General features: G+C 43.6%; 2 protein-coding genes across 2 annotated transcripts in view; one reads left to right on the top strand and one right to left on the bottom strand.

The window, feature by feature from the left end:
- Positions 1-13515, top strand: part of LOC143294951 (uncharacterized) — a 71394-nt gene extending 57879 nt beyond the window's left edge. Inside the window, exons 5-9 of the mRNA XM_076606471.1 lie at positions 2463-2661; positions 3633-3854; positions 7217-7368; positions 10296-10398; positions 12726-13515. Coding sequence (XP_076462586.1) covers positions 2463-2661; positions 3633-3854; positions 7217-7368; positions 10296-10398; positions 12726-12890 — 841 coding nt within the window. The 3' untranslated portion in view covers positions 12891-13515. The remainder of the gene's footprint in view (positions 1-2462; positions 2662-3632; positions 3855-7216; positions 7369-10295; positions 10399-12725) is intronic.
- Positions 13516-24433: 10918 nt separating this feature from the next.
- The window catches only part of LOC143295289 (uncharacterized), a 34965-nt gene continuing 34398 nt past the window's right edge, over positions 24434-25000 (bottom strand). Inside the window, exon 3 of the mRNA XM_076606909.1 lies at positions 24434-25000. This exon is cut by the window's right edge and continues 469 nt beyond it. Coding sequence (XP_076463024.1) covers positions 24565-25000 — 436 coding nt within the window. The 3' untranslated portion in view covers positions 24434-24564.

The following is a 25000-nucleotide window of genomic DNA, read 5'->3' as shown; positions in this document are numbered from 1 at the left end:
CTCTCCATCTTTCATGCCTTCATTACCGCAACAGTCTGTTGTTTATTAGGTGGAGTGATGGCCTAGGGGTAACGCATCCTCCTAGGAAGCGAGAGAATCTGAGCGCGATGGTTCGAATCACGGTACAGTCGTCAATATTTTCTCCCCCTCCACTAGACCTTGAGTAGTGGTCTGGACGCTAGTCATTCGGATGAAACGATGAGACGTGCAGTATGCATTTAGCGCACGTAAAAGAGCCCACGACAACAAAAGGCAAAATTCACTAAAAAAAAAAAAAAAAAAAAATCCACTTTGATAGGAAAAACAAATAAGACTGCAGGCAGGAAAAAAAATGCAGCTCTCAGTGTAGCGACGCGCTCTCCCTGGGGAAAGCACCCCGAATTTCACACAGAGAAATCTGTTGTGACAAAAATGATGAATACAAATTCAAATACAACTCTCTCTAGTCTGGTTTGCCTGTTTCTTCCATTCATTCCCTTCAGCGCATACAGAACTCTGCCGCCTATTATTGTCGTCAGTTGGGGAACGGGGTGGGGGGGATTGGGGGGGGGGTGGAGGGGGAGAGGGGTGATGGGGAGGGGGCGGTGCTTAGTAGGTGGTGTCTAAAGTACGTTAAATCAAAAGAGGCATTATCACTGAACACCACCGAAGTGCCTTAGCGGCAGTGCAGGGTCTCCCTCTGGTGTGTGGCTTCCTGGCGACCTAACATCGATGGTACGCTGCGGACTGCCGACACACAGGGGCTGTGACGGACGATCACGGGTGTGGCCGTGTACGAGGGACTCGGAATGAGCGGCATGGGAGTAATGTCACTGAAACGGTGGAGATGCTGGGGCAGCAAATCCCCCCCCCCCCAAAAAACAAACAAACAAAAAAAAAAACCCACCTCTGCCGCCCGACTTGCCCTCACTTCTATCTTTCTTTCAACATTTTCATTGGCTCCCTGTGTCGCACAGAATTAAGTACAAGACCAGCAGTGTACCTTCTGAATGAGTTTATGACCACAATTACTGCCATCATCATCATCATCATCATCATCATCATCATGTACCATCACACCATCACTACCAACACTATCACCATAATCACCACCGCCACCACCACCACCACCATTATCAAGGACGCTTCTATTATCAGCATCACCACCGCTATCACCACCACCAACAACACCGTTTTCATCACCACCTTCGTCATAATCATAGTCATTCGGATGAGACAATAAACCGAGGTCCCGTGTGCAACATGCACTTAGCGCACGTAAAAGAACCCTCAGCAACAAAAGGGTTGTACCTGGCAAAATTCTGCAGAAGAATCCACTTCAATAGGAAAACATATTAAAAAAAACAACAAAACAACAACAAAAAAACAAAAAAAACTGCAGGCAGGGAAAAAAATGGGTGGCGCTCTCAATGTAGCAACGCGCTCTCCCTGAGGAGAGCAGCCCGAATTTAGGACAGAGAAATCTGTTGTGACAAAAATAGTAATACAATACAATACAATACAATACAATACATTAATCACCACTGGCACCACCACTACCATAACCATCACCACCACCACCACCACCACCACCACTACCACCTGCATTATCACCACAACCATCATCATCACCACCACCACTATATCACTACTACCGTCACCACCACCACCACCACCACTACCACTGCCACCTGCATTATCACCAAAACCATCACCACCACCACCACCACCACTATATCACTACTACCGTCATCACCACCACCACTACCACCTGCATTATCACCACAACCATCACCACCACCACCACCACCACTATATCACTACTACCGTCATCACCACCACCACCACCACTACCACCTGCATTATCACCACAACCATCATCACCACCACCACCACCACCACCGCCACTGCCACCTGCATTATCACCAAAACCATCACCACCACCACCACCACCACTATATCACTACTACCGTCATCACCACCACCACCACCACTACCACCTGCATTATCACCACAACCATCATCACCACCACCACCACCACACCACCACCACCACTATATCACTACTACCGTCATCACCACCACCACCACCACTACCACCTGCATTATCACCACAACCATCACCACCACCACCACCACCACCACCACTATATCACTACTACCGTCATCACCACCACCACCACCACTACCACCTGCATTATCACCACAACCATCACCACCACCACCACCACCACTACCACCTGCATTATCACCACAACCGTCATCACCACCACCACTATATCACTACTACCATCATCACCACCACCACCACCACTACCACCTGCATTATCACCACAACCATCATCACCACCACGCAGTTCAATTTCACGCACCTCACTCCCCCCTCCCCGCCCCTCACCGACAAGCCCCCTTGCTCTCCCCTTGAGCATAATGAACAGAACTGAGGTTCGAGTCTCTCTCTCTCTCTCTCTGTCCCATCAAAGGTTCGTGACTGACCACCGGACCGCCGCCACCCCTCACGCCTACTGCTCCGTGGAGGTGTATGCCACCAACGAGCTGAACCTGGGTCAGTACTATGTTCGCAGTGTGCACATCTCCCTGGGCATTACTGACAGCGGTCAGCAGGTCCACGAACAGTTCGAGATCAAAAAGTTCGGCGTCAGCGACGATCAGATTTTTCAGGTTGGTTTTGTTTTGTTTGTGTGTGTGTGTGTGTGTGTGTGTGTGTGTGTGTGGGGGGGGGGGGAAGGGACTGGGGAGGGAGGTGGTTATGTGTGTGTGGGTGGGTGGAGGGGAGGGGACTGGGGGAATGTGGGGGGGAGGTGGAGGGGGCGGGGTGTGTGTGTCTGTGTGTGTTTGGGGGGGGGGGGGGTTGTTGGCTGTGTGTGTGTGTGTGTGTTTGTGTGTGTGTGTGCGTCTTTGTGTGTGTGTGTCTTTGTGTGTCTTTGTGTGTGTGTGTGTGTGTGTGTGTGTGTGTGTGTGTGTGTGTGTGTGTGTGCGCGCGTGTGTGTGTGTGTGTGGTGAAATCTGTTGTTGTTTTTTTCTTTTTGTTGTGGGTTCTTTTCTTTTTATTCTTGTGTTCTTTTTTTTGTTCTTTTTTTTTCCCTCGTTCTTGTATGATAGCGTTGACCATTAACAAAGTAACTAAAACAAACTAACTAGATAAGCAACCAAATGGCAGATGACAGGTCTCATCCCCTCTCTTTGCGGGACTGGCGTTTCCGGTCCCAAAGTCCAGAAGACGCACCTCCTCAAACGCCACTGGCAACAAGGGTTTCCCCCACTCGAGGAGGGGAAATTCTTCTTCTCAAGGCTCCAAGGGAAACTTACAGGCCTTGAAGCGGGTTTCAGCGGTCTTTCCCGTGTTCTTTACTGTCACGCACCTTGCGTAATTTGTATCATCATCCCTCGTGTTCTTAAATAAATAAAGTAAAAATAACAAAAATTTAGAAAAATAAATGAATAAATAAAATATAAAATAAATAGAATGAATAAATAAAATAAAATAAATAGAATAAATGAATATAAAAAAAACCACACAATAAAAATGAAATAAAATAAAATAAATAAAGTAAAAAATAACAAGAACAACAACAAAAACAATACAATGCAAGTGACGTCCATCTCCTTGTCCTTGTCTCTTGTCATGTCAGTTCCTGTCCAACGTGAACAAGACCCGCACACTATGGGGCTTCAGCCTGCATGAGACCATCAACGGCGTGGACGTCTTCCCCACCTTCGACAAGGACAACAACTTCGCCGTGCTCTGGGTACCCGAGTGTGGCACCCGCATCAAGTACCGGGCCTACGACCGCACCCGTCACCGCCAGCCTCTGCTTCCCGGCGTCAGCATCATGGCGCCCTCCGACATGAGCGTGAGTAGTAGGAGGAAGCATGGGGATGGAGAAAGCGATGGAGCAAGGTGGTTGAATGGTTAAGACGCTCGTTTTTTTTTTGTTTTTTTGTTTTTGTTTTTTTTGTTGTTGTTTTTTTTGTTTTGTTTTGTTTTGTTTTTATGTTTGGTTTTGGTTTGGTTTTTTAGTGAGTTATTGGGTTGCTGTTGTTGGTTTTGTTTTGGGGGGAGGGGGGTGGTGGTGTTTTTTTTGTGGGTTTTTTTTTCGGGGGGGGGGGGGGTTTTTGTTTGGGAGGCTGGGGGGTGAAGGGGGTGTTGTTTTGTTTTTGTTTTGTTTTGTTTTCCTGTCCCATCAATCTGCACCGTTTCAGTGACATTACTCCCAACCAACGCCGCTCATTCCGAGACCTCTACACAGCGGCCACGCCAGGGTTTCCTTTGTTGCAGTCCCAGCGCCGGGAGTCCACAGGAAACCATCGATGTTAGGTCGTCAGGAGGCCACACACCAGAGAAGACCCTGCACCGCTGCTGAGTCAGTTCGGAGGTGTTCAGTAATAATGCCTGTTCTGGTTTAACGTGCTTTTAAGGAACATCACTTACTAAGGCCCCTACTGGCGACAATAATGGTTTCGACGCGGAGCCAGACTGAGTGAGCGTCTTCACTCCCACCCATCCCCCTGTCATAATGATAACCCCAGCGTCAACCAGGCACGAGAGATACAGACACTTGCAGTGTTTGTCAGGACAGAGCAACACACCCAATGACGCATCCATGAAGTGAATGATACTCGACTGTGTGGTCCCAGTCTCCCCATTTAAAGCCTGAACCGGACTATAAATGGCGGGCGATTTGAATCAAGCCAGTTTCTCACCAGAGTCTGACACTGTGACGTCGGTGAAGGTTTATTCAAAATAAAAGCCTAATAAAGCTACGGTTTGGCTTCATTTATGGCAGAGAGCGAGATTTGCCTAGCAGCTTCCAATCTAGACCTGAATTGACTTTGGAAAGTACAAAATGTGTCAGCTACACGTAATACAAAATTTGAATGCAGAGAAAAGGGGCGGAGCTAGAGCCGTTTGTGTTTGCGCTAGACGTGTCTGTCAGATAAAAATAGCACCAGCACGTGGTACTGTCCGGTGAGAATTGGAAAGCATGCAGACAGCCCCTCGACGTTGGCAACCGTAAACGACCACATTGTTTGTAAAACATGCAAACGGAGAGAAATATGACGATCTACTAACCTACCGGACACGTGCTCGCGCTTTTTATAGATAAACTCCGCCCCTTTCCCTTTTATGGATAGGCTCTAGTGCGCATGCGCAACCGAAACCTTGCTCTCGGGAGTTAAGACTTTAAGCCCATAGCGTACTCAACTCTGGGTAGGAACCAGCCGCGGGCCGGAAAAAAACCCAACAAACCCACCTTTGCTCGGAATCAAACCCACGTCCTCCCAGCCGTAATTCCGCGACGCAAACCACTTCGCCACGGCTGCTGATGTAAAGACGCTCTTCCGCCAGTACAGTGTCCGTGAGGGTCTGGGTTCGAATCCCGCTCTCTCCTTTTCTCTCAAAGTTTGACTGAAAAAATCAAACTGAGCGTCTAGTTATTCGGATGATATGACCAACCGAGGTACCGTGTGCTGCAAGCGTTTGGTGCACTGAAAAAGAACCCATGGCAACAAATGTCTTGTCCTCTGGCAAAATTCTGCAAAAATAAAATCAATTCTGATAGGTAATAATAATAATAATGATAATGTTTCATTTTTATACAGCGCTATAATACAAGCATAAGCAAGCTCTAAGAGCTGTGCAATCCAGTACCTAAAGTGAAACAAGAAAGCATATAAAAAGTAGTAGAAACATAAAACAGAATCATTAATATTATAAAAACACAATGCATAAAACTCACAAAGTAACATATTCTCAATACTATAACTGTTACACTCCAACACTCACACTCACACACACACACACACACACAGATACACATATGATTAAATGGCTGAGATAACAGCAATTTTCACTTAAAATACATATATGTAAAAAATAAAAATAAAAAGAGCATAATTGTAATTTGCATGCCATAGATTTTGTAAAAATTGTGAAATAAAGTTTTGGATAGAAAAGGTAAAAGGGGTTAAAAAAAAAAAAAAATCGGCAGTCTTTCTCCCTTTCGAATCACACCACCACCATCCATCTACCCACCCCCATTCTCTCTACTCTCCCATCACACACACTCACATTGCCATGGGCCTGGAACAACAGCACTAGTTGAGTTATGACAAGTATTTTTTTTTAAAGAGATAAGTTTTAAGATTTGCTTTAAAAGTAGACAGATGAGTTGTTTGTCTGAGAGCAATAGGCAGAGAATTCCAAGTTGCTGGGCCGAAGACGGAAAATGACCTCTTTCCACAGGTACATAGATACACGTGCATGCACTCAAGGACTTACCAGCGCGCCGGGAAATGCTGCTGTCAGGGATATCTGCCTCCTAGCAGATGTGGTGTAGCGTATATGGATTTGTGCGGAGGCAGTAACGCCTCCTTGACAAACTGAAACTGAAGAAGCGGTGGTGGTGCTCTTTGCATGCATGTGTGTATGTACGTGTATGTATGATGACACAGTTGATGGTCCCCTGGTCTTTGAGGGCCATCATGGCAGTAAATTCATATTCACGCGCTCGCGTGTTTGTGTCTGTGTTTTATGTTCCATGTCCGTGTGTTGTTGATGTGGCATGTTTGAAAGCCAGATACCGTTTAAAGCAAACTGTGTGTGTGTGTGTGTGTGTGTGTGTGTGTGTGTGTGTGTGTGTGTGTGTGTGTGTGTGTGTGTGTGTGTGTGTGTGTGTGTGTGTGTGTGTGTGTGTGTTTGTCTGTATGCGCGCGTGTGTGTCTGTGTCTATGTGTGTCTGTGTACGCACGTGTGTGTGTGTGTGCGCGCGTGCGTGCGCGTGCGTGTGTGTATGTGTGTGTGTGTGAGTGTCTGTTTTTCTGTGTGTGTGTGTGTGTGTGTGTGTGTGTGCGTGCGCGAGCGCGTTTTTGTCTATCTTTCCGTCTGTCTGTCTGTACTCGTGTGTGTATGTATGTATGTGTGCGTGTCTGTTTTTCTGTAGCGCGCGCGCGCGTGTGTGTATGTGTGTGTGCGTGTGTGTGTATGTATGTATGCGCGTGCGGGTGTGTATGTGTGTGTGCGTGTCTGTTTTTCTGAGCGCGCGCGCGCGCGTGTGTGTGTGTGTGTATATATGCGCGCGCGCGAGCGCGTTTCTGTCTGTCTTTCTGTCTGTGTGTGTGTGTGTGTGTGTGTGTGTACTGTGGCAATGTGTTAGTAACTCCGCCATCCCCCCCCCCCCCCCCCCCCCCCCCCCCCCCCCCTCACTGTGGTCAGTTTGTCACCGGCTACGGTCACTACCCCCACTCCCTGTGTGGCACGGATAAGGACGACAGACAGCTGTACAACCGGAGGGCCAAAGAGCTGGGACTGAGGAACAGAGACGAGGCGGTCATCTTCGACATCCTCAGCGAAATGGCCCCGCAACAGTCAGTAGTTGTTGGGGCTTTTTTGTTGTTGTTGTTGTTGGGTTCTTTTGTTTGTTTGTTTGTTTTTGGGGTTGTTTTTGTTGGTTGTTTGTTTTTTTTGTTGTTGTTGATGATGATGATGATTTTGGTTATGGGTATCATTGGTTTTTGGTCTGATTTTTTTTTTCAGGCGGAAGGTGGTAGAATAGCTAATTAAGAAGCTCGCTCGCAACAGTCTCTTGTTTATTAGGTGGAGTGATGGCCTAGAGGTAACGAGTCCGCCTAGGAAGCGAGCGAATCTGAGCTAATCACAGCTCAGCCGCCGATATTTTCTCCCCCTCCACTAGACCTTGAGTGATGGTCTGGACGCTAGTCTTTCGGATAACCCGAGGTCCCGTGTGAGGCACGCACTTAGCGCACGTAAAAGAACCCACGGCAACAAAAGGGTTGTTATTGGCAAAATTCTGCAGAAAAACCTACTTCGATAGGAAAAAACAAATAAAACTGCACGCAGGAAAAAATACAAAAAAGAAAAGAAAAAGAGTGGCGTTGTAGTGTAGCTACGCGCTCTCCCTGGGGAGAGCAGCCCGAATTTCACGCAGAAAAATCTGTTGTGATAAAAAGAAATACAAATACAAAATACAGATAGTTATGATTGTTTTGATTATAATTGTTATGATGATGATGATGATGATATAATAGTATAGTAATGATAATGATTTACTACTCCCACTACTACTACTACTGCTGCTACTAACTACTACTACTACTACTACTATAAAGAAGAAGAATTTCTGTCTCCTTCTGCAGGGTTGACGTGGCACTCAACCTCTATCAGCTTCGACCTCCTGCTTGTGTGGTGGGAGGCAGGGAGTGGGGGGGAAGGGGGGGGGGAGAGAGAGTGTGAGCGAGAGTGTCTGTATGCTTCGGCTACTCATTTGTCGCGAGCGCGGATGTGTGTGTGTGTGTGTGTGTGTGTGTGCGTGCGTGCGTGTGTGTGTATGTGTGTGCGTGAGTGCGTGTATGCTTTGATCCGTCTGTTTTGAAGTTGCTGATTTGTTGTATCTTTTTATTCTTCGTGGTAGGTGATAGATGTGGAGATGAAGATGTCTGTCTGTTGTTCGCTACTTTTTTTTCTCAAGGCTCTCTCAGTCACCCGCCATCCCTTTCCCTCGCTCTGTTCTCTTTCCTTTTATCTGTCTCTTTCTCTGTCTGTCTCTGTCTCTCTCTTTCTCTCTCTCTCTCTCTCTATTCATGTGTTTTGTCTCTCGGTTTGTTCCTTTGTTCGTTCCGTATTCTGTCTTTTACTCATTCATTCATCTATTCGTTCATTCGTTTGTTTTTCATTCATTCATTCATTCATTATTTCTTTCATTCATTCATCCATTCATTCATTCATTCTTTCACCCATCCGTTCGTTCATTCACCCATTCTTTTATTCGTGCGTTTCTTCATTCATTCATTCATTCATTCATTTGTTCAATCACTCATTTGTTCGTTCGTTCATTCGTTCGTCTTTTAATCGTTTATTTACTGGTGAATTCACTTATGTATCTATCCATTCGTTTGTTTCTCCATCGTATATTCATTCATTCATTCATTCATTCACTCGCTCATTCATTCGGTCTTTCGTTCGTTTAATTGTTGATTCACTCATAAGTTTACTCACACAATCATCACAATCATGCATTGGTTAGTTTGCTCAGTCGTTTATTCATTCATTCATTCATTCATTTGTTTGTTTGTTCGATTAATTGGTCATTCACTCAATAACTGACGGATTCACTTATGTATTTAATAAATTCAATCGTTTGCTCCATTGTTCAGTTATTTACTTGTTCAATCAGTCATTCATTTATTCATCCAGTTATCATTCACTCGTTTGTTCATTATCATTTTATCCTAACACTACCACAAGCGCTTCAAGGACACCTTGAAGACAAACCTCATAGCCTGTGGCATAGACTTCGCTTCCTGGGAAACTGATGCCCTTGACCGCTCTCGCTGGAGGATGCTGTGCTCTTGTGGCATAAAGACGTTTGAGAACAAGAGAACGCTGGCCATTGAGGAGAAGCGTGAGCGAAGGAAGCAGGGCTCAACTTCTGGAGACGTGTTCCCTTTCAACACCTGCGGGAAGTGCTGCGCATCCAGAATCGGCCTCTTCTCCCATATGAGGACACACACCGACAGATAAGCTTGCCTGCCTTCTCGTCCGTCGGTCCGACGGGAGACTCCATCACAGCAGCGGGACTAACCAGAATCTGTGTTATCTTAACAAGACCGCAGCTGATCTTAGTTTATCTTAACAACAACATGACTTATCTTGTTTTGTCTTAACGACAGCGAGGTTTGTCTTGTCTTGTCTTAACAAAAGCGAGACTAATCTTATATTCTCTCATCTTAAGAACGGCTGGACTTATCTTTTATCCTGACTCGTCTTGTCTTGTCTAAACAACAGCGAGACTTATCTTATTCTGTGTTGTCTTGTCTTGTCTTGTCTGAACATCAGCGGGATTTATCTTAGCCTGTGTTGTCTTGTCTTGTCTTGTGTTAACAACAGCGAGACTTGTCTTATCCTGTCTTGTCTTGTCTTAACAACAGCGAGGTTTATTTTATTCTGTCTTGTCTTGTCTTGTCCTACCAACAGCAAGACTTATCTTATCCTGTGTTGTCTTAACGACAGCGAGGTTTATTTTATCCTGTCTTGTCTTGTCTTGTCTTCTGTTAACAACAGCGAAACTTGTCTTATCCTGTCTTGTCTTTTGTTAACAACAGCGAGACTTGTCTTATCCTGTGTTGTCTTGTCTTGTCTGAACAACAGCAAGACGTATCTTATTCTGTCTTGTCTTAACAACAGCGAGGTTTATTTTATCTTGTCTTGTCTTGTCTTGTCTTGTCTTGTCTTAACAACAGCGAGACTTATCTTATCGTATCTCACCTTACCACAGAGGAAATCCCAAGGAATTGGAATGTGTAGCAGCCATGCAAGCGTTCAAGAACTCGCAGAACAAGGTCGCAGACGTGAGATTCTGCGCCCCAATTTTGACAAATGTGAGTCTGTCTTGTCTGGTGGGCTGTGTTGTTACTGTTCAAGACTCTCTGCGTCTCCCGTTTATATAATTGTGTGTGTGTGTGTGTGTGTGTGTGTGTGTGTGTGTGTGTGTGTGTGTGTGTGTGTGTGTGTGTGTGTGTGCCTTTTGTCTTAGCTTACGTATGTCTTTCTTTTTACTCCCTCCTCCCCTCTCTGTCTCTCTCTCTGTCTCTAAGTCTGTCTGTCTGTCCGTCCGTCTGTCTGTCTCTCCATCTCTCTCTTTTTCTCTCCTCTCCTCTCACTCTGTCTGTCTGTCTGTCTGTCTATCTGTCTGCCTCTCTCTCTTGGCCTGTTTGTCCCTCTCTCTCTCTCTCTCTCTCTTTCTCCTCTTCCCTCGCTCTGTCTGTCTGTCCGTCTGTCTTTCTGTCTACCCTTTTCTCTTGGCCTGTTTGTCCGTCTCTCTCTCTCTCTCCCTCCCTCTCTCTTTCTCCTCCCTTCTCGCTCCCTCTCTCCATCTCTCTCTCACTCTCTTTCACCTCCCCTCTCGCTCTGTCTGTCTCTGGTCTGCCTCTCTCTCCTGGCCTGCTTGTCCTTCTCTCTCCCTCTCTCTCTTTCTCTTCTCCTCTCGCTCTGTGTTTCTGTCTGTCTGTCTGTCTGCCACTTGGCGCACTAAAAAAAAAAAAAAAAAAAAAAGAAAGAAAGAAAAAGAAAAGAAAGGAAGAACCCATGACAACCCATGGCAACAAGCGTTTTTGTCCTCGGGTACAATTCTATAAAAAAAAAAGAAATCCACTCTGATAGGTACACAAAAAATATGCATGTATGCACACAAGACCTGACTAAGCGCGTTGGGTTATGCTTATGCTGCTGGTCAAGTATATATGCCTAGCGAAAGATGCGGTGTGGCGTGAATAATGGATTTGTCCGAACAAAGTGTCGCCTCCTCGAGAAACTGAATCTGAACTGAAACTTTAGACGGGCGCAATAGCCGAGTGGTTAAAGCGTTGGACTTTCAATCTGAGGGTCCCGGGTTCGAATCACGGTGACGGCGCCTGGTGGGTAAAGGGTGGAGATTTTTACGATCTCCCAGGTCAACATATGTGCAGACCTGCTAGTGCCTGAACCCCCTTCGTGTGTATATGCAAGCAGAAAATCAAATACGCACGTTAAAGATCCTGTAATCCATGTCAGCGTTCGGTGGGTTATGGAAACAAGAACATACCCAGCATGCACACCCCCGAAAACGGAGTATGGCTGCCTACATGGCGGGGTAAAAACGGTCATACACGTAAAAGCCCACTCGTGTGCATACGAGTGAACGCAGAAGAAGAATGCATTCTTCTTCTTCTTCTTCTTCTTCTTCTTTTCCTCCTCCTGCTCCTCCTTTTTCTTCTTCTTCTCCTTCGACGTCTTCTTCTTCTTTTTCTTCTTCTTCCTTCGGGTGAACACCTTCATCTTGTTGAAGATTATTTCACTCTTAAGGGGGAACATTCCGGAATTTTTGTTTTTGTTTTTGTTTTGGTTTTGTTTTGTTTTGTTGTTGTTGTTGTTGTTGTTTGTTCAGATTTGATGCTGGAATGTCTCTGCCGAGAGTGCACGGCTTCTGCAATGTCTGGCGGCAAATTCCACTCCGGGATGGTTTGTGGGAAGTAAAGAGTATTTCCAGTACTCCGTTCTGCGAGAGGGGGGGGGGGATTGGGGGTGTTGGGGGGGGTGGGGGTGGGGGGGTAAGGGGGTGGGGAGGAGGGGGTGGGGATGGGGGTGGGGGGTGGTCGGGTAGGTTTTTGAGTTGGTGTGGCGGGCTCGACGTCTACCCATTTGTTTTATTCATTCATTCGATCTTTCATTCATTCATTCATTCATTCTGTCCACAGACCAAAACGAGAAAATGCAATGTGAAAGGTGGACTCGACCATTTGTTCATTCATTCATTATATTGAATTCAGTTCATTCATTCATTCATTCATTCTGTCCACAGACTAAACGAGAAAATGCATTGTGAAGGGCGGGCTCTACCATTCGTTCATTCATTCATTCTGTCCACAGACCAAGGGCGGACTCTACCATTCGTTCGTTTATTCATTCATTCATTCATTCGTACATTCATTCATTCTGTCCACAGACCCAAACGAGAAAATGCATTGTGAAGGGCGGGCTCTACCATTCGTTCATTCATTCATTCTGTCCACAGACCAAGGGCGGACTCTACCATTCGTTCGTTCATTTATTCATTCATTCATTCGTTCGTTCGTTCGTTCATTTTGTCCACAGACCAAGGGCGGACTCTACCATTCGTTCGTTCATTTATTCATTCATTCATTCGTTCGTTCGTTCATTCTGTCCACAGACCAAAACGAGGAAATGCGTCGTGAAGGGCGGCCCTCAGCCCATCGAGGCGTTCACCATATGTCTCAACTTCCGCCAGTTCGGGCTGCCCGCTGACTGCAATGCCCTCAACGACATTCGCGCCGCCTGCGGGGACAGATGGAAAGGTCCGGCATTCAGCTGCTGAACTGTGCAGAAGTTTCCCCAGTCGACGACGATGTCGATGATGATGATGATGATGATGACGACGTCACTGGAAGCCTGGCGATGACTGCAAGAACCCCCCCCCCCAACACACACACACACACACACACACACACCCATCCCAAGCCCCCGCCCCTGCAGTTGATTCATCAGAGAAGCGTCGTTGTTGAGAGTCATGGCTAGAAGAGAGACTTTGTTGGTCTGTCAGAAAGCGCCCTGTTCAATCAGCTTTATCAGTATAAAATTTATTGGTTGATTTATTAATTTACCTATTTTGTTGTTGTTGTTGTTGTTGTTGTTGTTTTGTTGTTGCCCACTATCACTCGTATTTTCTTCTAACGTAAACAGCCTAATATATATTAAAAACAACAACAACAACAACTAAAAAAAAAAAGATAGATAGATATCCTTATTTACAGAAACAAAACATTCCAGCACCAGACCTGCCCAGTGTCTCAAGGGACATAATCGCTGAGTCTGTTAGTTATTAATATAGTTGCCCCCCTTTGTCCATCTCTCTCTCTCTCTCTCTCTCTCAATGTGCGTGGTAATGATGGTGATGACGATTTTCAAAATTGACAGGTATTATAAGATTATTCTTCTTATATTATTATAGTATTATTCTTATTCTTATTATATCTATTATTATTGTTGTTGTTATTATTATTATTATCATCAGTATTACTATTACTTTAGCATTATTATTATTATTATTATTATTATCGTTCGTTCTACGTTTTGTCATTTTTTTTTCTCCAGCCCTGAAAGGAACTCCTCTTTCAAGCTGCGATCAGCTGAGCTATCATAAGAAACATGACTTGATTCGGTCTGATTCCCTTGATTTGATTTGATTCGATCTGATTCCCTTCATTCTCTCTACTCCTCACCTCCCCCCCTCCCCTCCACCCCCCCAACACCGACCTTCACTCTTTCAGGCTAAACCGTGTAGAGGGGAGATTCAGCAACTGAGATATGAACTCCGGAAAGATACTGAGGCTTTGAAAGTAAAGGTCTTGAAGATTGAGGGGTTTTGTTTGTTCGTTAATTAACAGTGGTCAGTCTGGACTGATTAAACGAAGCACGGCTGAAACCTTGTGTTGGGTGTGTGGCTGGAGGAGGAGGAGGTGGTGGTGGTGGTGGTTGTAGGGGTGAGGGGTGTGGAGTGGGCGGGTGGGTGGGTAGGTGTTGTGAAGGCTCCCTGTGTGATCTGTACTGTCTAGCTGACCCTGTCTGTCGGTCTGTCTTTCTGTGCGTGCGTGTCTCTCTCTCTCTCTCTCTCTCTCTCACACATACATATTCACACACATGCACACATAAGCCCATGCGCGAGCACGCACACACACAATACACGCTTGGAAAATATATGCACGCACGCAGGCACGAAAACACACACACACACACACACACACACACACACACTCCAATATCACTTAAAGTGGAAAGACGTTAAATTAGAGAAAGAACACACACACACACACACACACACACACACACACACACATACTCACCGAGATGTCCCTTCACATGCACAAAGTGCTACATGCTCCATTCGAAAGACTAGAACCCAGGTCACCACCATTCAAGGATAAGTGGAGAAAAAATCCCAGTCTTTCCGTGAATCCCACCCTGAATCACCAGCTCCCAAGACGAGAGAGCTCAGTGTACCAAGTCACCACACACACACACACACACACACACACACACACACACCACTCTAAGATGCAAATTTAAGTAGTTACCGCATGCACTTGTACTCCACATACATCTTTCTGTATTCATGCTAGCCGTGGACTTTGACGGCAAAAGTGATATATATATATATATATATATATATATATATATATATATACACGCAAATAATTACAGTAATAATAAACCGATAAATGAAATATTACAATAACAATGACAATAATAATCATGATAATGATAATAACACTAACAAAAAAATTAATAATGATGATGATGATAAAAAGGAGAGTAATAACAATAACAATATTAACTATAACAATCATAATGATATCATCATTATAATCATCATCATCATCAGCAGCAGCAGCAGCAGCAGCAGCAGCATTAATAAATCCAAGCTAAAGATGAGAAACGTCAGACACACCCCTCAGTATCTTATTATTATACTGCGGGTCACATCACAAATGATGAAGCGCTTGTAAGAAGAGCCACAACACAACACAGCACACGAAACGCTATGATGAAGACCTGCTGCTGTCCACTGTGAAGAAGAGGAAGTGGTATTGTATTGTATTGTATTGTATTGTATTGTTCTTTTTGTCACAACAGATTTCTATATGTGAATTCAGGCTGCTCTCCCCAAGGAGAGAGCGTCGCTACATTACAGCACCACCCTTTTCTCTTTCTTTCTTTTTTTTTTTTTTTCCTTGCGTGCAGTTTTATTTGTTTTTTCCAATCGAAGTGGATTTTTCTACAGAGTTTTGCTAGGTACAACCCTTTTGTTGCCGTGGGTTCTTTTACGTGCGCTAAGTGCATGGTGCGCACGGGACCTCAGTTTATCGTCTCATCCGAATGACTAGCGTCCAGATCACCACTCAAGGTCTAGTGGTGGGGGAGAAAATGTCGGTGGCTGAGCCGTGATTCGAACCAGCGCGCTCAGATTCTCTCGCTTCCAAGGCGGACGCGTTACCTCCAGGCCGTCACTCCACAGGGTATGATCACGTGACTAGGACATGTGACCTTTCCATCAACCCGTCCCCCCAGCACCCCCCCCCCCCCCCCCCCCCCCCCCCCCCCCGTCCTCCCTCCCCAGGGTATACAGGTCAGGGAGAGAGGAGGAAAGGAGAAGACGAAGAAGCCAGTACTACATCACTGAGTGAACTGGAAGGAGACCTTACCTCAACTCCTGCAGGCACTGACTGGCTACACAACCAACCGTGAGAGATGGATGGGAGGCTTTGATTGTGGAGTGGCGTTTCACCATGCAGCAGTGTCTCTAACACAGACCCTGGGGGGAGTTCTGGTAGGGAGAGCAAAGAAGCGAACAACGCACGCACAAAGTGCATTTAGACTGTGCTGAACAGTCACTTCTTGGCAATGTTTGCATACTTTCTTTTTTTTCTCTCTCTCTCTCTCTGACGGTCAGCGTTGGACTTTCAATCTGAGGGTCCCGGGTTCGAATCTCGGTGACGGCGCCTGGTGGGTAAAGGGTGGAGATTTTTCCGATCTCCCAGGCCAACATATCTGCAGACCTGCCCGTGCCTGAACCCCGCAGAAGATCAAATACGCACGTTAAAGATCCTGTAATCCATGTCAGCGTTCGGTGGGTTAAGGAAACAAGAACATATCCAGCATGCACACCCCAAAAAACGGAGTATGGCTGCCTACCTGGCGGGGTAAATAAACAAAACGGTCATGCACGTAAAATGTTAAATAATGTTACATGTTTGTCTCAGTGTGTAGGTGTGCGTGCCTGAAATCTGATTGAATGACACAGGAAACGAATGATGAGCGCCCAATGGCAGCCGTCAGTCGACTCTACCCAGGTAGGCAGCCTGTTGTGTAAATGACTTCGTGTGTGTAAAGCGCTTAGAGCTTGGTCTCCGACCGAGGATAGGCGCTTTATAAATATCCATATCAATCAATCAAACACTCAATCAATCAATCAAAGTCAGTCCGCTTCGAAAACTCAGCATGTCACGTAAAAACAAAACAAAACAAACAAACAAAAATTAAAAAATATAAATTGAGCGTGATGTTGAGCGTCAGGTTATAGAAGACAAGAAGGATACAATCGATTGTTACTTCGAGGGACTTGAAAGGGATTTTTCTCTTCCCTTCTCTTCTCATTCCCCCCCCCCACCCCACCCCCACCAGCTCCCCTCCCCCCCGCTGCATTTTCAACACCCTTCAGCCAACCACCCCTCACCCCCACCCACACCCCCTCATCCTCATCTTGCACGTGCATTAAGCTGCACACGTTGGCCAGCATTGACAACCGTTTGTATTAAGCCCAACCAGTTGCTGACATATCAGTTTGCATTGACAAGATGTGTTACTCCCACCGTTCAGAGAATCTGAATCCTTCTCTATAACAAAACCTCCATGAAAGATCGTTGGAAGATGCTGTTGACAATGTCTTGCTATTTTCAAACATTTGTGAAAGTTTGCAGATTAAGTAATTTAGCATTTGTTTTCAGTGTCCCCTTTTTTTCATAAGTTTTCGTCATGTTCTCGTAAATCCTCTTTTTTTTCCCTCAGAAATCACACTATGAGACAAAAATTAACCTGAAAGGCACACTTCATGTTTCCGCTATATTTTCCTCTAGCTTTGTTATTTTATTTTATCGTTCTTTCTGCCATTTCTTTTCGCTGCATTATTATGTGTTCAGTTGCTTGTTTTTCCAATTACTCTTCAAGACTTTTCTGTGATTTGTGTCTGCTTTTTCATATGATTATATTTCCGAGTAGAGTGAAAAAAAAACATTAAAAAAAGAAAGAAAAAAATCATTTAATCAAGCTGCACACGCTGGCTAGCATTGATTACAGTTTGCACAAAGCCCAACCAGTTGCTGACACAAGTCAGTTGTCGGCAGCCTGACACAGCAACACACTTCAGTCAGACACAGCAAGTTGCTGTCTGTCAGCTTGAAACATTCGGCGCATTCCATACAGGGGGGGGGGGGGGGGATCAGTATCAGTATCAGTAGCTCAAGGAGGCGTCACTGCGTTCGGACAAATCCATATACGCTACACCACATCTGCCAAGCAGATGCCTGACCAGCAGCGTAACCCAACGCGCTTAGTCAGGCCTTGAGAAAAAAAAAAAATATATATATATATAAGCGTACATACATAAATAATAATTATGGGAACGAAAGGAAAAAACAAAATAAAACAACCGAATATTTGTATTTGTATTTCTTTTTATCACAACAGATTCTGTGTGTGAAATTCGGGATGCTCTCTCCAGGGAGAGCGCGTCGCTACACTACAGCGCCACCCCCTTTTTTTGTATTTTTTCCTGCGTGCAGTTTTATTTGTTTTTCCTATCCAAGTGGATTTTTCTACAGAATTTTGCAGGGAACAACCCTTTTGTTTCCGTGGGTTCTTTTTCGTGCGTTAACTGCATGCTGCACACGGGACCTCGGTTTATCGTCTCACCCGAATGATTAGCGTCCAGACCACCACTCAAGGTCCAGCGGAGGGGGAGAAAACATCGGCAGCGGATAAACAAAGCGCTTTCGCACCAGTCATTCACACGCATGCATAACTCTAAAACTGGAGAAACTGAAGACAAGGAAGAGGCAGGGAAGGGAGGCTATTTTGGAAAAAAGGTCCAGAGACAGAGAAAGAACAAATGTATATATATATATATATATATATATATATATATATATATACATACATATATATATATATATATATATATATATATATATATAAGGTGACTGTTGGCACTGCTAGATGTTGCTGATTCCTATCCAGTCGCCGGCATCCATGGCGGGAAAACGCATAATGGCTTACGAAACAATATGACCGCTGGATAGTTCCGCGACAAACAGAATAAATAGCATGTAAATTCTGTGCTAGAAATTACCTATTTTTATTTATTTGTTCTCATTATATTTGCCTTTTTTTCTACCTTCACTGTTTTCTTTTTCTGCCTTCCCAGTCCAGTTCCCTTTTTTTTTCTTTTTTCTTTTTTGTCGAGCAAGCTTTGATACTTTCTTTTTTCTTTCGCTTTTCTGCAGATATCGATATACTGTCTGTGCTGTTTTGTTCTGGCGATAAAGATTTTAAACATTGGGATGGGCGCTAGCTGTCCATTCTGTAGTGTTATCTGCCGATATGGCCTTTTTTTTTTTTTTCTTTTTTTTTTTTTGAAGCTGTTTTGTGTGTTTGGTTGGTTGATTTTTTTTTTTTATGTTTTTTTTTTTTTGTCATCTCTGGGGATGACAAATTATGCAGAAGGACTGACGACCTGAGCAAAGCCAAATCTTATTTGCCCTGAGGAGCTAAAAGGTTAAGATAATAATCATGTTATGAACTGTGTTTCGTAGGCTTATCTTGATTACGTTTTCATGTGACAACGCAGTTGGACATTTGTGCAGTTGGGCAGTCCTGATACGGCCCTGTGCAGTTGGCTAAACTTATAGCAACGATAACAATAATAATAATTGCTGGTGTTATCTGCTGTCAGCAAGCGGCTGGGCTTGATATACAGAATACAGAATACTTTATTATCTCAACAAGAGAAATTCATATGTGGTGTAAAACAGAAAAAAAAAAACACAAGAAAATCACAGTCATTCAACATGTATATAGACAACCATATTAAGATGTGAACCATCATTACAATCAATAATCACAGAAGACAACAACAACAACAGAAACCAATAAAAAGTGATTTAGAGTAAATCATACATGAACGATCACAGCCATACACACATGCAGTAATAATTACAGTTACTGGACAGACAAAACAGTATACTAAAAGTTGACATAGACATATAATAGCAGTGTGCAGTTGATATGATCTCAGCCTTACACAAATACCTCAGCACTCAACACTTTGCCTCAAGCACAACGGGGGATGCTGGCGCCGGAGTTCAAATTCACGTGATTCACGTGTTTTACGCAAGCTGCGTGGAACGGGGTAGGCACTGTCAAGCCTTTCACCGTATTGTTTGCAAGACAGACAAACTCCAATTTTGTTCAGACTGTTCGAATGCGAACAGCTCAGACATTTCCAAGTTAACGGACCAACAGACCCTTTACATGACATTGGAAGACAGTAAAACTGTCTGCTGTTTACAGTGAAAACTATCAAGCCGAAAAAAGAAACTCATGTAAACCTGCCTAGTGGGTAACATGTTTTTTTGTTTGTTTTGTTTTAAAACTTGGAATCAAACTTGAAAGCGGATTTAGAATGGAGAATTTTCACGTTACGTGTGCAGAAAGGTAGATAACTGATGCATAGTTTTACTGATCATTGTTTGGGCGCAAAATCACATGAAGAAAATTTGCGTTCAAAACACCGTGGAAATGTACGCCCAGACAATTGGGTTTAACAACTTATCGTCAAACCCGAAATGACGACTTTTTTCTCTCCATCAAGCCTTGTTAATTCTGTCGCTGAAGTGATAAAAGCTTTGTCTCATCTATTCGAACACAAAGGTTGTTTAGCTTTGACCGAGCTTTTACCTCGACAGACTATAAAGTGTCCACGGAAAAGACATGCAATTATTTTTAAGCGTTCGCAAGTTCAGTCCTTTTCACCAGACAATTAAAAAAAAAAAAGTGGGTATATTATATTCACGGCAAAGTTGTGGTCGGAGCTGAGTGTGTGTGACGGTGCGCCGTGTTGGAAGGCCATTCGCCATCTCTACATGACGGGGAAGAAGGATTTGCTATGTCGCTGCACTTCTGCTGGCAACTGGTTGTGTCCGACGGTGTGTTGTGTGAACCCACTTTAAAGTGAACTGACTCGAGTATGACCGGCCGAACTACGCTTCGCTCTGTGAACTGAGGTAAGGACTATCGTTCGTTTTTGTAGTTGTTTTTGTTGTTGTTGTTGTTTATGTTGTTGTGTTGTTGTTGAGGTGTGTGTGTGTGGAGGGGGTGGGGGGCGGTAAAGAGATGTGTGTTGGATGGTTGCTTAAATTATTGTCTGTTCACACGCACGTTCCTTAATCAAGCCTCTAAATAAAATTTTAATACACACGCACGCACGCACAAACACATGGTACATATGCATGCACTAACACACACACACACAAGAAACAATGTTTTACAAAAAAGGAGTAACGTTTAATCCATTTAAACCCATATTAGGGTACAAAGATATAAAATAACAGCATCAGTTTGTTTGTTTTTAATTTTTTTTTTTTAACAATCGAAATCACATGTATATATTTAGAAGACACATTCTGATCATTTGAATCACATCCTTCAGTTTGACAGATTTTTGGTATGAGTAAGAAACATTCTCATCATTTGAACCACCTTTCCGAGTTTGACAATTTTCCGATATGTTTCGAAAGTAAAAACAAAAAAAAACAAAAAAAAAACTTTCTGCATATTTAATGAAAGAACCTTTCCAATAAATTGTAAAACTTCCCGAATTGTGAGCAAATCTTATACTACTGATATGAAAAAAAAACAAAAACAACCCAACTATAGACCCTCCCCTGCACGGAATAATATCATTTCTCATTCAGGAATCATTTCACAACATTCTTATAAAGTGATTTTGTTGTAGCCAAGAAAAATTATTATTCCTATGTATTTGCCAATGCACATCAAACGAACACAACATCATCAGAAAAATATATAACGGTACAACGGACTTTATATATATATATATATATATATATATATATATATATATATATATTATATTATAGTAAACAAGAGGGAAAAGTAAAACACCAATATATTTCAGATATATTTCTTTATGAAAAGCGTTTCTTAATATCAATATTTTTAACCTTTAAAAAGAAACTGGGGAATACTGCTTTGGGTCGTATCTTCAAGAGACCGAACAAAAAGATTTATTTAAAGTTTAATCTACAAGGAATTACAACATCGATAGTATTTATCACAAACGAAAATCACATGTATATTTAAGAACAGACCTTCTGATCATGTTCAGTCATGTCCTTCAGTTTGACAGATATATATATATATATATATATATATATATATATATATATATAATATAATATATATATATATATATATATTATATATATATATATATGAGTGAGAAACATTCTGATCTTCTGGCCCACCTTTTCCAATTTAACAAATTTCCGATTACTGTAGGGGGAAAAAAGCCAACACTTTCTGCATATTCAAAAAAATCACAACCTTTCCAATAAAGTGTAACAAACGCTACCTCAATTGAAAATAAACATCAAACTCCACATACGAAAAAAACAACGAAAACAACAAAGAGCAAACAAACAAACAAACAAACAAACAAAATCATTCTCGTTCAGAAACCATTTCATAGCATTCTCATGAAGTCATCTGCAACATAATCAGAAACGTATTATTGTACAAGGGATATTGTATTATTTCAGAATAAAAAAAAAAAAAAGTGGTAGGGGTGGAGGGGGATAGGGATGGGGAGGAAAACACCAACGGTACGCCATATATTTCTATGGAGTAAATATTTACTGGTTTGTTTGTGTGTGTGTTTTTTTTTTTAACTAATAAAAGAATCGATGAATGCTGTTTTGGGTTTTTATCTTAAAAAACACTTGTTTTCTTATGACTTACTTGTCTTTCTTTATTTCTTTTTTTCTTTTTTTTTTCTTTTTCTTTTTTTTTCCCTTTTTTGAAACATTGGTTTTGATCACTCATGGGATTTTTATCACATAGCATACATTTTTTTTAATGCCCATGTAATCGCGCATTCTCTCTCTCTCTCTCTCTCTCTCTCTCTCTCTCTCTCTCTCTCTCTCTCAATGAAATTCAGTTCAAAGTGTTTGGTAAATTTTGTATTTTTAGTCCAGTAATGCGAACAACAACAAATATTATATTTGTTTCTCTCTGTCTCTGTGTCATCTATTTCATTGTCTGTCTCTCTGTGTCTGTCTCATTGTCTGTCTGTCTCTGTGTCCTCTATTTCATTGTCTGTCTGTCTCTGTCTCCTCTGTTTCATTGTCTGTCTGTCTCTGTCTCTCTGTTTCATTGTCTGTCTGTCTCTGTGTCCTCTATTTCATTGTCTGTCTGTCTCTGTGTCCTCTGTTTCATTGTCTGTCTGTCTCTGTGTCCTCTATTTCATTGTCTGTATGTCTATATATATATATATATATATATATATATATATATATATGCGTGTGCGTGCGTGCGTGTGTGTGTGTGTGTGTGTGTGTGTCTGTCTACATGTCATTAGATGTCTGTTTGTCTGTCTGTCTTTGTCTTTCAGTCTGTCTGTTTCTATCTCTCTCTCTGACTCTCTCTCTCTCTTTCTCTGTGTGTCTCTCCTGTCTGCCTTTCTCTGTCTCCTACTCAGATTCCCTGCCCCTCTGTTGCTTATATATACTATGCCCATTGATATATATACATATATGTGTATGCATATATATATAATACATATATATATATTACACACACACACACACACACATATATATATATATATATACATATGGCGATGGTGTATGCGTGAGAGAGAGTGAGTGAGTTAACATTCCAAAACATCACAACTTAATGATACGAAAAAAAGCAACACACAAACAAACAAAAAAACCAAGACCGTTAACACAACATACATATTTTTTCCAATTCACCTTTACAAAGAAATGAAAACTGAGAGAGAGAGAGAGAGAGAGAGAGAGAGAGAGAGAGAGTTAACATTCCAAATATTCAAACGCACCACAACTTAATGATACCAAAAAAAAAAAAAAAAAAAAAAAAAAGACCGTTAACACAATATACATATTCTTTCCAATTCACCTTTACAGAGAAATGAAAACAGACTGGAGAGAGAGAGAGAGAGAGAGAGAGAGAGAGAGAGAGAGAGAGAGAGAGATGCTTTGCACATGCATATGCACAAAACGAAGGAAGCAATGGTAAGGAGAAAGAAAAAGACTACATTGTGATCAGGTAAACCTTAAAGGTATCAGAAATTGATACATAATTATATATGTGTCTACCGATAGATAGATAGATAGATAGATAGATTTAAACGCGATAGGTCACCAGAAAGAAAGTAGAAAATAACCCATGGTGTCAGCCTCTCCATAGAACCACGCTTAGACTGCACGCACAGACTGGTGATTCCACACACATGTGGAGTGATGGCCTAGAGGTAACGCGTCCGCCTAGGAAGCGAGAAAATCGGAGCGCGCAGGTTCGAATCACGGCTCAGACGCCGATATTTTCTCCCCCTCCACTAGACCTTGAGTGGTGGTCTGGACGCTAGTCATTCGGATGAGACGATAAACCGAGGTCCCGTGTGCAGCATGCACTAAGCGCACGTAAAAGAACCCACGGCAACAAATGGGTTTTTCCTGGCAAAATTCTGTAGAAAAATCCACTTGGATAGGAAAAAACAAATAAAATGCACGCAGGAAAAAATACAAAAAAAAAAAAAAAAAAAGGGTGGCGCTGTACGGTAGCGACGCGCTCTCCCTGGGGAGAACAGCCCCTATTTCACACAGAGAAAATCTGTTGTGATAAAAAGAAATACAAATACAAATACACTCACCTACTACCCACAAAGCAACAACCACTTTTTTTTCGCCCCCCCCCCCCCCCCCCCCAAACCACCACCCCCTCCCAGCCTGTCATGTCACTGACCACCATCACAGCTGTTCAATTTTATCTTTATTCAGCGTTCCCACAAACAAATCCACCCATCGCTCCCCCTCCAGCACCCCCCTCCCCCCCTCTCTCTTTCTTTCTTACAAACAATTAGGAAGGGGAGAGAATCTTTCTCTTCACACATCTCTATTCTTTTTTTTTGGGGGGAGGGGGTGGTGGTGGTATGTGTATGTGTGTGTGTGTGCGCGCGCGCGTGCGTGTGTGTGTGTGGGGGGGGGGAGGGGCGGGGGGTTGCGTGCGTGACAGAGACATAGAGACAGAGACAGAGAGAGACATAGAGATCTGTTTCCATAATGGTTTTGTGGCCGGTGTCGTAATTGTGCTGTTGCTGTCAGCGTGCATAAAATCTACGTCCCGATGTCAGGGATGCTCTCCAGCATCGGCGACAACTCCCGGGGCGAAGGGGTGGGGGCCAGGAAGACGGAGTACTCCTCACCTCCTCCTACTCCTCCTCCGACTCCTCCTCCAACTCCTCCTCCAACTCCTCCTCCTACTCCTCCTCCTCCTCCGCGCGAGATGTAACCCCCGAAGCCCATGCCCCCCAGCCTGGGACTGACCCTGGGACTGACCCTGGGGGAGACGTCTCGCGGGGAACCCCTGGAGAAGGAGGAAGAGGACGGGAGGAGAGCCGACCCCGCCGCCGCAGCAGCAGCAGCCTGTGGGTCCAGCAGAGCCATTGAGGAAGACGACGCGGCGCTCCTCTCTCCTCCTCCTCCTCCTCCTCCACCCGTAGGGGTGGTGGCAGTGGTGGTGGTGGCTAGGGTGGAGGTGGTGGCGGAAGAC

Source organism: Babylonia areolata, chromosome 20, assembly GCF_041734735.1.
Source record: "Babylonia areolata isolate BAREFJ2019XMU chromosome 20, ASM4173473v1, whole genome shotgun sequence".
Taxonomy (NCBI): Eukaryota; Metazoa; Mollusca; class Gastropoda; order Neogastropoda; family Buccinidae; genus Babylonia; species Babylonia areolata.
This window is presented reverse-complemented; position numbering and strand designations above follow the sequence as displayed.